Below are 15,559 nucleotides of genomic sequence, written 5' to 3' on the forward strand. Positions count from 1 at the left end.
AAAAAGAACATGCTTCAGGACTTCTTGTCTTGGGCTCCAGTTATGTCTTCAGGCTGCTCTTGCTTTTGCTGGTACAGTTCATGTGCTGCAGTGTGGGAATCTGACTGCAAGTGGGGGCTGACAAAGCAGCAGAAGGTAAAGAGTGTTACTGTGGGAACTTGCCAATGATCTTCTGTCACAGACAGCTGAGCGAAGGCAATACTTATCTACTGAGTTGTTTCTATGTATCTTTTCTTGAGTAATAAAAACACTTCTGAAAGTTGATGTTTATTATAGATGCAAAAACAAATGTAAAGTAGGGGCAAAATCCTGGTTTATTTGTTTCTGTTTTCATTTTTAAGAAAACTGGTTATCAGTGAATAGATCTGGGTTTAACAGCTGCTTGGAAAATGTATACTGTGCACTGTTTTTCTGCAAGTAGTGAGAGTTAAACAGATTTAAACCTTGGTAATGCATATACTGTAAGAGTTCAGTCTTTAGGCCAGGTTTCATCATTGGCTGTGTGATAAGTACTAACCCAGTAATATATTTTATGTTCTCTAATCTGAAGATTATGTATTTCAGACATTGTATAGTATTAGAGTTTCTCTCTAAGAATGGCTCCTTCTCCAGCCTGATGAATCTGACCTGAACCCTATGTAAAATGATGCATTGTAGGATAAAGGTAACATTATTTCATGCAGATGAAACAGTTCAAGGATCCTGTCCCCAGTAGCTCTACAAGAGGTATATTGAAAGCTGAAGACCTTAGTCACTCATAGGAGATAATAACAGATTAGGAGAATTTATTTCTTAGTGCATTTATATCCAGAAGCTCAACTGGAATCAGTCTGTAAGTGCTATACTGACATACAATGCAGGATTATTCCTGCCTGAAAGGTTTCAGGCGCCCACTCTTGTAAGGAGAGTTTAGGGCTGTATTGCACGCTACAATTGCAGCTGATGGCTGTGGTTGGAGCCTGATGTTACACAGTTGCGTATTTTGCAGATGTACGGTGCTCTATACTTCTAATAACTCCATCAGCACAACGATTCAAGGTTCTGTAATAGGGGCATTCGGGATGCTGAGTTAGAAGGGGTTCTTACATGTTGTTCATCTTCCCTGTGGGTGAATCTGTGATGTAGCAACTTACTTTTCACGCTCTCCATCATTTGCTGGTGATGTGAATATTCAGAGAGGGCTCTAAACAGGCTGGGTGAAGAATGCTATCACCTGTTTGTTTTCTGTTTTCTTCTTTTCTACAGGAAACTGAAATAAACAACGAAACCTCATTTAGTCATCTGCAGAAACAGTGTTTAGCGAGGACAAAAACCTTGTTTGTTTTTGGTATGGTGATAGTGAAAAGAATAAACGATGATTTCCTTCCCCAACAACAAAAATACTGAGCCCATAGACGTCTGAGTATTTAGCTACTATTTAGAATTCAAATTAATTAAACTTAATTCAGAGTGCTCCTCAGTCTTTCCTCAGACAATATGCTGTTTTCTCTGTTGGGTTACTTCAAACCAGTTTCTACCAACTAAAGCTTCTCTAGAAATATTTGAAGGAACTGATTAACTAGTGTCATTTTTAATAAACATTTAATTAAGGCATTTCCATTCCTAAGTTAAGTAATAGAGCAATATAAATTTCCTTACTCTTTCTCTCTCTCTCTCTCTCTCTCTTTTTTTTTTTTTTTTTAACAGAAAATGTATGACACCAGGATAAATTCTAAATCTAGCTTTAGTTAAAGATTGTTGCATGGCATATACTAAATAATACATTGAGTTTGCGTTGATTGAAATGGGCTACTCTCTAATTCAACAAGTTTTCTTATTGTATCCTTCTCTTTGCTAGTTCCATGCAATGGATACCTTGCATAAACACAACTATGATTTGAGCAGTGCCATCAGTGTTCTAGTGCCGCTTGGAGGGCCTGTTTTGTGTAGAGATGAAATGGAAGAATGGTCAGCATCGGAAGCTAGTTTATTTGAAGAGGCATTGGAAAAATACGGGAAGGACTTCAATGACATTCGACAAGACTTTGTAAGTGCTGAAGTAGTTCTCTTTTGTGTTGTGTTTTTGAATGGGTGAGCATAACTGTTCTCTGTAGGCTTGAAAGGTTAGCTAGAGGAGAAATCTGTGCATTGGACATATGTAATTAACATATACACACACACACACGTGTGTGTGTACATATATATATAAATCCAGATGAAAGTGAGTATTTTTCTTGTTCAGTGCCATTCTTTGGAAAGATATTGGCAGAAGATAATCTGGTAAATGACTTAATACTAGGTAGGCTGGCTCATATGCGGAATTCTCATTTGTTTTGATAAGGATTTTTACAAGGTTCTGAAATTCTAGAAACTTTTCAGAACTTTTCCACAAGCTCCATTGAAATTCATTAGCAGCTCTGCACCTCACTCCCCTGAGTGTTTTTGGAAACTCCAGGATTTCCTTCTGTGATTACCAGAGAGAAATCCATACTCAGATAGCTTTCAGAATGCACTACAGGGAGTTACTTTGACACATTCATTATCAAGGTGCTTCTGAAAAGTAAAGGAGATGTTTTTCAATACCTTCTAACTACGCTAGTTTTGATTCTGAAGTATCAGACTTTACAGAGCTTTAATTTACTGAATTCTAATGCAAAGTAATGAAATGAAATTGAGTTTTAATCACTCATTGCTGGGATTTTCAGTAATTTGTTGGTGATTTTGTTGCATGTTTTTGCGGAGTTTTCCTTTCTCTTAATGAAAAAGCCTTTTTGTGTACAAGTTTTTGTGAATATTTCATTTTGCCTGACTCTGAAAGCTCAATTTCTTTCTTTGCAAAGTGAAGTCAATGTTTTACTAGCAATGGATGGTGCTTTAGCCATCTTTGAGGGGAAAACCATACTACTTTAGAAGATGTACGATATATGTACATGATGTAGAGCTGTAGAAATCCTTCCAAGAAAGGTGTGTGGGATGCTGGGAAGTTGTTTAGCATTTAGTGTTGGTGATATCTCTCTCTCTTTTTTTTCTCTCTTCTCTTTTTTTTTTTTTTTTTTTTTTAATCTCAGGTGAACTCCTGATTACCCTCTTTCTTTCACTATCTCTTCTTTATAAAATACAGATATTTCTTTTTTCCCTTGTCCTCCTGCTAAGAATAAAATGAGAAAAAATCTAGAGGGAGGGTTAGGCAGTCTACTGAGAGTGCGTTAATGATGAAACAGTAGAACACCAATGGATATGGATACTACTCAAGTATCGTCTCTTTTCTTAGTCACTTTTTTACCTTTGGAAAAGTGACACGTCATTTTTAAAACATCATTAAGAGGACATCTATTTTACATATCAGTAATTTAGAGTAATGTCAAGATTGTGTACTACGTAATTTGGAAGCTTTCAATCATATGTAATCATTTATGTAATTTTGCAGGTTGTCTTCATTTCTGTAGAGTAAGATTTATGTATTCCCACTAGCTATGTGATTATAAGGTATAAGCCTTTTAAAAGCAAACATTTGGTTAAAAGTAATCATTAAAATAATCCTTTCAAGATCTAGATGGTGCAAATATGAACAAGTTTCTGTAAGGTGAGGTAGACGTGAATTTATAGCACTTAAACTGCAATTATCCATGAGAATACTTTCATTCTGTAGTAAATGCTGTATGTTCTCATCCCTCTTTTCGCTAATTGGTCACTGAAAAGTAAGTTACCTTTATATGTGTTGTAAAAGCATGGTAAAGCAGCTAATGAACTAGTAGTATACGTGCTAATCTGTTTGACTGGCCACTTAGTATTTAATGATAAAATTAAATCCCTTTGGTTTTATATCTTTTGACTAAAAGGCAGTGTGGTAAAAGCAAATAGATGTCTGAGCTTAAGTTTGATTCTAAGCAGTCAGCTTGATGGTGCCACAGCACCAGCAAGATTTTTGTGTGGCATGAAAGTAAATGATTGGTAGCAGTATTCTAAAGCAAAATACTTATGTAATACCCACTTGAGTCATTATATATTACAAGAATTGCACTTTCAGAATGATCCTAGATTTGCAAGACAAAGTAACTGCAATTGCAACCCTTGTGTTACAGTTCTTTGAAGGGCAGGTACGTTTACTTTTCCAGCAAATAATAAGAACTGACACTATTTGATATTCAGAGTGCAGCTCAGGCATTGAGGTATAAATGTTAAATATTAGTAAGCAAGATAATTATTATTTAATTAAATGGTGTAAAGGAGTTTACCTTTTTTAATAGAATGGGGAAGCTTGCCTATTATCAAATTACAGTCCAGCCTTTGAACAATCATTTTCATCTGCTGTTGACTAATCAGCTGTTACAGGATCCATTTACTGAGGTACCGCTATCTGTGAGAACCTATGTAACTCCTAATGAACCTAAACTTTTTAAGTTAATTGAGTTAATTTGAATTACTTCCCATTCCAGGATAATAGAATGGGAAGAAAGTGAGTATTTTATGTGCACTAAACAGAACCATATTTTTCATTGTTAGAGACAGTTCTTGTGGTGTCTTCTGTACTGTTCATTAAGTTTTTAGTTTCTTATTATCACTGTTTTTCACAGATTTGTAACTTTCGTATTTCAGATATGATAGGAAAGGCCTTGGGAATCAGACTTGAGCCATTTAAATAAAACAGGAGCAAGAGTCCGACTTCAGGAAACTATGGAAGCATGCTTTAAAGTTAACATAAATTTTGAAAATGCTTTAGAATCCAAAGTATTTCAGACTGGACTGATTTAAGTGGTCCATTTTTACCCTACAAAAACTAATGAAATTGAAAAATGCCTCTTCCTGTTTTTGTGCTGCTGATACCTCGTTGTTAGTTTTCTCCTACAAAATTTCATGCCATGTATGCCACATCATTTGCATTTCTTTCTGTCAGTGTTTAACAGAATTTGATAATGAGAGTACATTACTCTGTGGCTGTTTCTGGCTTCTGTGGCCATTAGGAGCAACCTCTGGAAAATTCATGTGCCTCTATAGGACTTTATCATTTAGGAGTGTCGGTCAACACTTAGAATATAGGATATTCATTCTCAGTATGTTGAACAGGTTTTCTGAGATGTAAATCAAGTTGTAGAAGTATTATGGTTATCTAATCAAAACACCTTAATTATCTGTAATTGATTGTGGTCACCTACTGAGTGAGTGAATCTCCTGTTATTGTCACAATCATAGTTGACTTAAAACAGATAGAAGTATTTTCTGGAGATAAAGCCAGTATGTCCATGGTACTAATGTGTTAATAGGAAAAGTGTTCAGAAAAGAAAACAAATTCAGAGAAGCTGAAATGGACTAATAGGCAATGGCAGGTCTTGGGGTGATGAAGTTTCTCAGCAGGATCTCAGGAAAGATCATAGAATCATAGATTCAGTAAGGTTAGAAGGGACCTCTGGAGATCATCTAGTCCAACCTCCCTGCTCAGCAGGGTCACCTAGAGCATGTTAGACAGGGTTGCATCCAGGCAGGCCTTGAATACCTCCAGAGAAGGAGACTCCACAACCTCCCTGGGCAACCTGTGCCAGTGCTCTGTCACTCTCACAGGGAAGAAATTCCCCCTCACGGTCAGGCAGAACTTCCTGTGCTTTAATTTCTGCCCATTGCCTCTTGTCCTGTCACATGGGACAACTGAAAAGAGTTTGTCCCTGTCCCCTTGACACCCTCCCTTCAGGTACTTGTACACATTGCTAAGATCCCCCCTCAGGCTTCTCTTCCCCAGGCTGAACAGGCCCAGCTCTCGCAGCCATTCCTCATAGGTCAGATGCTCCAGCCATGTGATCATCCTTGTAGCCCTACGCTGGACTCTCTCCAGCAGCTCCATGTCTCTCTTGTAGTGGGGAGCCCAGAACTGGACACAGCACTCGAGATGAGGCCTCCCCAGGGCTGAGTAGAGGGGCAGGATCAGCTCCCTCGACCTGCTGACAACACTCTTCCTAATGCACCCCAGGATACCAGTGGCCTTCCTGACCACAAGGGCACATTGCTGGCTCATGGTCAACCTGTCATCCACCAGCACTCCCAGGTCCTTCTCTGCAGAGCTGCTCTCCAGCAGGTCAGCCCCCAGCTTGTACTGGTGCATGGGGTTATTCCTCCCTAGGTGCAGGACTCTGCACTTGCCCTTGTTGAACCTCATGAGGTTCCTCTCCGCTCAGCTCTCCAGCCTGTCCAGGTCTCTCTGTATGGCAGCACAGCCCTGAGGTGTGTCAGCCACTCCTCCCAGCTTGGTATCATCAGCAAACCTGCTGAGGAGGCACTCTGTCCCTTCATCCAGGTCACTGATGAAAAAGTTGAACAAGATGGTTCAGTGCTGAGCCCTGGGGGACACCACTAGCCACAGGCCTCCAACTAGACTCCATGCCACTGATGACAACCCTCTGAGCTCTGCCTTTCAGCCAGTTCTCAATCCACCTCACTGTCCACTCGTCTAACCCACACTTTCTGAGCTTGCCTAGGAGGATGTTATGGGAGACAGTGTCGAAAGCCTTGCTGAAGTCAAGGTACACAACGTCCACTGCTCTCCCCTCATCCTCCCAGCCACTCATTCCATCCTAGAAGGCTATCAGGTTGGTTAAGCAGGATTTCCCCTTGGTGAATCCATGCTGGCTACTCCTGATCACCTTCTTTTCCCCCATATGCCTGGAGATGACATCCAGAATGAGCTATTCCATCAGCTTTCCAGCGATGGAGGTGAGGCTGACCGGCCTATAGTTGCCTGGGTCCTCCTTCTTGCCGTATTTGAAGACTGGAGTGACACTGGCTTTCTTCCAGTCCTGAGGCATCTCTCCAGTTCTCCAGGACTTTTCAAAAATGATGGAGAGCAGCTTGGCAATAACCTCCGCCAGCTCGCTCAGTACCCGTGGGTGCATCCCATCTGGGCCCATGGATTTGTGGATGTCTAGCCTGCCCAGACGGTCTCTAATCCTTTCCTCCTCAACCAAAGGAAAGTCTTCCCTTCTCTGGACTTTCTCCCTCACGTCCAGGCTTTGGTATTCCTGAGGGCTGCCCTTAGTAGTGAAGGCTGAAGCAAAGAAGGCATTCAGTAATTCTACCTTCTCTGTATCCCTTGTCACCAGGGCCCCCGCCCCATTCAGTAGTGGGCCCACATTTTCTCTAGTCTTGCTCTTGCTGCTGATGTATTTGAAGAAGCCCTTCCTGTTGTCCTTAACATCCCTTGCCAGCTTCAATTCCAACTGGACCTTAGCCTTCTTCGCAGCATCTCTACGTATTCTGGCTGCATTCCTGTAATTCTCCCAAGTAGCCTGTGTCCTCTTCCACATTCTGTGTACTTTCTTCTTCTGTCTGAATTTGGCCAAGAGCTCCTTGCTCACCCACGCAGGCCTCCTGCCCCTTTTGCTGCACTTCTTACTCATAGGGATGCACCTCTCTTGAGTCTGGAGGAAGTGATGTTTGAATACTAGCCAGCTCTCCTGGACCCCCCTTCCTTCTAGGGCCTTAACCCATGGGATTCCACCAGTCAGGTCTCTGAAGAGCCCAAAGTCTGCTCTCCTGAAGTCCAGGGTTGCAATCCTGCTTGTTACCTTACTTCTTTCCTGCAGGATCCTGAACTCCACTTCTCATGGTCACTGCAGCCAAGGCTGCCCCCAACCTTCACATCTCTAACCAGTCCCTCTCTGTTGGTAAGGACAAGGTCCAGCAGGACATCCTTCCTTTTAGGCTCCTCCACCATTTGTGACAAGAAGTTATCATCAGTGCGTTGCAGAAGCCTCCTGGACTCCTTGTGCCTTGATGTGTAGTCCCTCCAGCAGATGTCAGGGTGGTTGGAATCCCCCATGAGAACCAGGGCCTGTGATCGTGAGGCTACCTCCAGCTGCCTATAGAAGGCCTCATCAACTTTCTCTTCCTAGTCAGGTGACCTGTAGTAGACCCACAGCAGTGTCCCCCATGTTAGATTGCCCTTTGATCTTTACCCATAAGCTCTCAACTGCCTCCTCCTCCTCCTCCCTGCCTAGGCAGAGCTCGATGCATTCCAGTTGCTCTCTCACATAAAGAGCAACTCCACCACCTTGCCTTCCTGGCCTGTCTCTCCTAAAAAGCACATATGCATCCATGGCAGCATTCCAGTCATGAGAGCTATCCCACTATGTCTCTGTGATTGCAACAAGATCACGACCCTGTGATCACACACAGATTTCCAGCTTCTCCTGTTTGTTCCCCATGCTGCGTGCATTGGTATATGTAGGATGTACATATAAGATGTAGATTTAGGCATTGAGAAACATCTCACCTGTGTAAGTCCACTGACGCCAAACACTCAGTCTCAACCTTTTCTTGGGCAAAGTTCTCCTAAGGCATGATTTACCCAAGAAAGTGAAAGGACGTTGGTAAACTGAATAGTATTGCTATTAATTACAAATTCAGTTTATGCATTTGTTGTACTGCTGTTTGGTTCGGTTAAGTTAGATTAAATGCAAATGGACAAAACTGCTATTGTTTAGACCAGAGGTTTGCCCACTGTGGTGCATTACCTCAGAAGAAGTGCACAAGCGAACCTGGATCTGAATCCTAGCTGGTGGAGATACCTCCCGGAGGTGGAGGTAAAACTCAGTTGCTGACGGTGAGCTCTTGCATGCCGGGAGAGGCAACTTGATTCAGGATTCTTCTGTTGCTTTGAGGAACTTGCGTAAAGGCTCAGGAGCCTGCACTTTCGGCTTAGAACATGGAGAAAGTCCCAAAGTGGAGTTGATCGGATTGGAAAGATAAGTTTCTACGCCTTAGATTTCTGGGACTTTCTAACTTTCAGCTTTATCTCTGGACAGCAGAAAATGTTGGTGTTAATACATGCTTCTGTAAAATACTATGCGCAAAATAGTGGTATGTTTTCAGGCTATGAAGAAGAATTGCATGAATTCTGTGAGAGAATAACTAATTTAAATGATTGAGATGATTCATGCAGTGGACTAGATAATTCTATAACGATTACAAATGGCTGCTATTTCTATCCTAAACTTAGGCTTAAACATCTTTACTTTTCAAATGAACATGTACACACAAGCTTGTAAATCAAATTATAGTAATAATAATAATAAAAAAAAAGGGGGGTTCCAAAAGTTTATGGAAAAACAGCTGTGTTATATGAATCATTTACTTTTTATGGGACTTGAAGAACTTGTGAATTAAGTGCTGTGACTGATGTATTTTTAAATGTAAAATAATTGTGGGACTCCAACACATTCTTGTCAAGATGATTTATTTTAGTCCTAAATGGTGTTCTCCGTCTGATACATTTTATAATAGAGATGTTGCTTTCTGTGTTTCCGGTTGCACAAGATATCATTTAGTTTAAACATATGATTTACACATCCAAATCCAAACATAATTTACTGTATATAATATCACTTCAATCCTGCATTTTTGTTATCCATAAAGAAGACTTCTCTATTTTTAGTAGTATATTTATTTTATATGTGTATATATTTTAATGTAGGAATTTAATGCATGTGCATTCTACTATTTATATGTCAAATCTGTAAGATTTTAGTGTGTTTAATAAGATGTGGACATTCCAATTTCTTGGAACCGCTTTAATTTGTAACAAATGTTTTTCAGCTCCCTTGGAAGTCGTTGACTAGCATCATTGAGTATTATTACATGTGGAAAACCACTGACAGATATGTGCAGCAGGTAATTTAATGCCTATTTCAATATGAACAAGTCTACCCTATTCTTAAAAGAGAGAAAAAAACTGTTAAAGCATAAAGATGTGTTTGTGGTCTTAGACATGTGTTTGGAGGCATACGTTAATAATTTTGGCTGTAGACCAATAGTGTCATGGGATCACAGGATACATTGCCAAATCGTCGAATGACTAGAGTTCGTTACACAGATGTGAAGAGCCTTCTTTTATTGTGTGCTGGTTTATAGCAACGCAATTTCAGTTTCTTGCTGTAGATAGGAAGGAGGTAGGCTGCAGAGAAAATGCAGTAAGCTTTGAAGCTGTACATAGGATTGAAAAAAGGAAAAATATATTGTGTTAAAGGTAGTTTCTAATGCTTTGAACCTTTTATTGATAGTCCAGGATAAGAAGTTAATTTCGTATTGTCAAGATTTGAAAACAAAAGCTGAGAACATTCTGCATATAGTGAATATGGCGTCCTTCTGACTAAGTATTCAGCTGCTTGGGTCTCTGTGCAGTAAAAATATGATAAGAACACACTGGCTAGCTATACTGGGATATAGCAAATTGGAGTATTAGTGCTTTTTATGTATTGTACTCTGCGTTATATTTATGCCATGATTTAGATACTCAGAAGTTTTCTAAACAGTCGAAAAATAAAACCCTCCATTTTAATTTATGATTTTAAATTGATAGCTGTTATTGCCTTACAGTTAGCAGCAATGTTATATACAGAATGTTTGAAATAAGTCTTGTGATTTCAGCTGTGTCCTTAGGTAGATCTTTACAATTATTCTTTGTTTAGTTGCATTGTGTCAGAAGGGTGATTGCCTTGTTAGGATATAAAAAGTCTTGTGGCACATAGTAGAGTCTTAGACTATGACAAGGGCCTTTTAGTGTTGTGGTCATACAAATAGAAAATAGTTCTGTTGTGTTTTAAAAATGTGTTTTCCATTTGTCTCCATTCATTTAACTTTTTTCACACTTTCTTTGCAGCATTAATCTCCATTCTTATTGCCAGCAGAGATTTGCTGTGCTGTTTTTCAGCTCTTAAGAGTTGCTTTCAGGAGAGTAGTGGAGGATCTTGAAAGATCAGATAAAAAGATTTTATAGCGATGAAGGCCTTGGAGTAAAGAAAAACTGAATTGAAATTTGACTTCTGTCAGCCTATTTAGGTTGCGCAGAAACTGTTCTCTCTTTTCCTGTGATTTTTATTTTTTTCTTCTCTAGAGTAGTTGACAAAAGATGCTGAGATGGGATTTTCTTCTAACATTCTCTGAGGCTTCATTATGATTCTGTTGCCACAACAATCAGAGTGTGCGGCATTTTGTTGACTTTGTGTCCCCCTCTGTAGAATTAGATTTTTAGCTTCAGATACAAAAAGATCATATAGAAATACTGCAAAAGGCCTTATGGTTACCCAGAACTTGAATACTCTTACAGACATAAATGTCTTTTTTTTTGCTTATCTCTAAGTAAACTTGTAACATCCTAGTTCCTAATATGGCATTATACCTGGGATCTAATGCTGCAGAGATGTTCTTCCGGGGTAATGCATCATCATCAATAATAAAAACAGTGTAGGCCAAATTATCCCGTTTTTCTCCTGGTTAATATTTCTGTAATCCTTCCTAACAAGAAATTAGGGAATTCTAACAGGTCAGAACCTTATCCTGCCATTGTTTAGTTTGTTCTGAAATAGTAAAAATAATATAGTTCAGTAAAGATAGTATCTCTGGGTTTTTTATATCAGAACAAGCTGTGATGATTGAATGTATGCCGGGAGAAAATACGTTCAGTAAAAGAGTGGCAATTTCGGAGTCATTCTTTTTGAAATGTCATGCCTGAGAGGTAGGACAGCTTGGGAGAATGGGAAAAGAAAATGTTGATATACATACTTGAATCTTATTTATGCATAAAACATTTTTTTCACTTTAGATCAGTGTGATTTAATATGAAAATTTGCTACTTAATTATCTACCTATTTTGTCATGTGAATTGGCTGTATATAGGACAGATTTCATTGCCTTAATTGTCACTAAATGGTTCTTTTGCTTGGTAGCTAAAGGTGATGTTTTAATGGGGATGGAGGTGTTCCTGCCACCTTGCCTTCAGAGCATGACCCCGTCAAGTCAAGGTGAAGGGAATTAAATAAGTAATCTTTTCTACCTGTATGGAACCCGTGTAGCAAAACTGATTCAACCCTTCAGTAGTCACTCTTGACGGTCTGGCACTTCTCATGACCACTCATGTTACGCAGTTTTCTGCTTAAAAATCTGGTTCGATGCAAAAATCTTTTAGTAAGACTTTTCAGCAGAAAAAGGAGAATATGTGCAAGCAAAGGATCCTTTTTTGCAAAACTACTACAAATTCATTAATTAAGGTAGAGAACAGATAACTTCAAACTACTGTACTACAACAATATATTACATTTCCTTCTCATTTATTTTTCTCTGTTGAAAACATTACTTACATAGGGAAATGTTCATTCCTTGGGGTATTTGTCAGCTGATAATCATAACAAATGTTCTAGAGAAGAAATACCATTCAATTTTCAAGTGTAACTGGGTAAAAGCAGTGCAGGCCAAATGAAAAACTGAGATTATTTAGTTTGATAGTCTATAATACAGTCTGTCGGACTTCCTTGAAGTAGCTGGTGTTTAAAATCAGACATATCTTTTGGAAAAAAGATCATCTCTCCTGGTTAAATTGTTACAGTGATTAATTATCCTTAATTCATCTAGCTTCAACTTCCAGCCTTTTCCTATGATATTTGGGAGTCTTTTATTATCAGTTTTGATCTCTGCATAAACGTTTCTCATGTTTTTTCTCTGAACACTTCCAGTTTGCCAACTTTCTCCAAATTTCAGTAGGCTCAGGTTTCATTTCAGAAACTGCAGTTATTTGTTGATGGTTTTGTTTCTGCATCCTTGCTTCTCTTTTCATACCTGAAAGTTGATCGGTCAGTGTGAATTCAAGCCATGACATTTTCTGTTGCTTTTAAGGTGCAATGTTAACTATAGTTTTAGTGCATAAAAATATAGCTTATACTAAAATAGTACTATATGATTATTTTGCAGAAGAAAGTATATGATTCATTCTAATAAATAAAGGAAGAAAGGAGTTGCTAAAATTCTATTCCATAGAGCCCCCATGCCAATATTAAAAGTATGCTAAAATTTAGTTAGTGTGTATACCCACCTTTCATTGACACTGCCCACAGGGCCTCAGTACAGCTTGCTACACGTGGCTTTAAAATTTGACACTTCAAAGCTATTTACATAATTTCTTTTAGCTTATCACATTTTTTCTTCTTTTTCTCAGATGATAGATGTGTAGTGAGCTTTAGTGAGATCTCTTTGTACAGTGGTCCCAGTTTCTTCTGAGTCTCAGTGAAGTGCAGGTTATCTGCTGATCTGTAGCCTCACCTATTTCTTCAGTTTGAAAACCAAATATATGTATAGTTGATTATAACATGAAAAGGAAAAAAAAAAAGAGAAAGAAAAAGGAGACAGTTGTGGAAACGCTGTGGCCTGGAGCTGTTAAGTAAAAGCAGTTCACTATTGAGCTGTTCTGCTGGAGCTCTGAAGAAATGTTCTCAGCTTAAAAGCGGCCAGTGTATGAGGCTTGGCAGATGCCGTTCTGTTTCATTGCACTTGCAAAAACTGACTTAAGTGAGGCAAATCATTCCGTGGTTGCATCACTGTGATGTGTCTACTGAAGTGCCACTAAGGACAGAGCTGCACCACGTGTAGCTGAGATGAGAGAGGAAGTCAGTTCTGCAGCTCAAAACACAAGTAGGAACATGTGAGCAGCAAAATGCTTGTGGAAGGCTTGTCTTGGAAATAAATGGAAAAGGACTCTCATATCCCATGGGAATTAATTTTTGGTGGCATAGACTGCATGAATTGCTCCTCAGAGACACAGTGAAAAAGCAGTTTTTGTAAATGAGAAGTGTGTTGATGGATGAGACAGAGGCAACTTTCTCAAATGGAAAGGAGTAATACATGAGGAAGCCTCATGTAAAGCACTCAGGCTATTCAGCTGTTAAAGCTTATTAACCTAGTAATTCATCTCAGATCCCTCAGAGCAAAGAGGATGATACTTCTCTCAACATGGGAAGTACCTTCCTGGATTCTTAATCTTGCAAAGATTGGGTATCAAAAAACAGGAGTACAGCAGAAGAGAGAACTGGCTACTGTAGGAGAAATGGAGGTCTGAGTATTAAACACATGCTGAAGAAAGGAGAAATCCTGAGAAGCAGAGAGATGCTGTTGACTTACTGCTGGATATTAATATCCTTTTTAAAGTTTATTTTTCCCTTAAATAAAATTGACCTTGTTTAACCCCTTTCCTCCTTTTTTTTCAAGTGAACAGAAGTATTGTCTTGATAGAAGACAATAGGTCTGATAGGTAGAGGTGGATGTTCTGGATAACCAATAGACATCTGAACCCTGTGTCTCTTGTGCTAGTGCTGAAAAGCATATTGTCGTAGCTATTCCTGTCATCTCAAGTGTTCCCTTGTTTCTTATTTTGTCTGAATTGCGTTTTTTTGGACTTAGTATTCATAACAGAAAAAAACCCCTAAATTTGGTTTCTTGCAGAATCCACTTCAGATGAGGAAACCATGGGTTGCTGAATGCATTTCCTCTGCCCCTCTATTTACATGCTATGAGCCAGAATCCTTTGGTTGCACCACTGAGATTCTGCAGGGCTGAAAAAAGCATGTGAAACCTTTGCAGTTTTTTTGTTTCCATATAGAAAAGCAAATGTTTTCATCATCCTTTTCCCTATCTTGATAAAAAAAACTTGCTAATCAAAGGAAAGGTGGCAGGGGGATAGGAGTGCTCCAGCAGCTGGAGGAATCGGCTGTGACTGAATGTACGGCAATAAGTGCTACTTCTCAGCATTTTAGAAGTTCCTAGTGTTTGTGCCTAAGACTTTCCATTTTAAGTTTCATTTCATGTATTCAAAAGGTACCAGACAGATGATACTCTGATTGGTGTATCATATTTTTATGTTTTGTTTAAGTATACCTTTATATCTAGATTGTATGTTACATACTTTATAGCTCATCAGTAATTTTAGGATTTACCTTGCCTTCCTGTTAAACCCTATAGTAAAGGTAATAAGATTTCACTCCTTTATACCATAGACCTGGTTACACATGTGGGTTTTGTGTTTTTTTTTTTTTTTTTTTTTTTAATATAAAACCAAAACAAATGAGAAAAAAACGAAGTCAGAGTTCTCATGCACCTGAAATACTGTTGCTGCAGACAAGACAGAGTATAAAGATGGAAGGAGTGACAAAATCCATGTTGAAGTCAATGGACTCCAGGGGTCACCCAGCAGAGAGTGACATTTAACTGGTGTTTTTCAAACACACCAGCGTGTTTTTCACTGACTAGCAAAATTCTTGCCTTTACTGTTTCAAGGTGTTAATGTTTTGAAGCTTTCAAAAGAAAATTGTGTTCTTTTTACAAGTTACAAGTGTGCTGGCCATATGTCAAGGATAACTTCTTTGTGTATAGTAGATCTGTAAGATCACACCAAATTATATTGTCTTAAACTAGTAATACTATTTTGAGTGCAAGCTGGCACACGAAGAAAGTCATAGTTTAGTAAATTCACAGAATATCTTGATAGTAGCATGCTTTCCTGCTACTTCTCTGTTACTGTGTTAGAATTTCAGTGGCATTTAAGGAAGTAAATGTTCTTTCTAACAGTCAGTGGACTTGAATTTTCTAATTCCTACTTTGCTTAAAAAGCCTGGCCTTGAGCTTGATTGAACACATGCATAGTATTAAATTACTTGACTCATTGTGTGCACATTCACTAGTTTATTTTTTTAATTTAAAGTACACTTTACATTTTTTCCTACAAGGGTTAACCACAATGTTATACATGTCTGTTAGATGTAATTGATGCAAATTG

At 38.8% G+C, this 15,559-nt stretch overlaps 1 protein-coding gene across 1 annotated transcript in view; it reads left to right on the plus strand.

The window, feature by feature from the left end:
• Positions 1-15,559, plus strand: part of MTA3 (metastasis associated 1 family member 3) — a 139,985-nt gene that overhangs the window by 67,656 nt on the left and 56,770 nt on the right. The window contains exons 9-10 of the mRNA XM_062573590.1: positions 1,838-2,026; positions 9,559-9,633. Of these exons, the coding sequence (XP_062429574.1) occupies positions 1,838-2,026; positions 9,559-9,633 (264 nt within the window). The remainder of the gene's footprint in view (positions 1-1,837; positions 2,027-9,558; positions 9,634-15,559) is intronic.

Source organism: Rhea pennata, chromosome 3, assembly GCF_028389875.1.
Source record: "Rhea pennata isolate bPtePen1 chromosome 3, bPtePen1.pri, whole genome shotgun sequence".
Taxonomy (NCBI): Eukaryota; Metazoa; Chordata; class Aves; order Rheiformes; family Rheidae; genus Rhea; species Rhea pennata.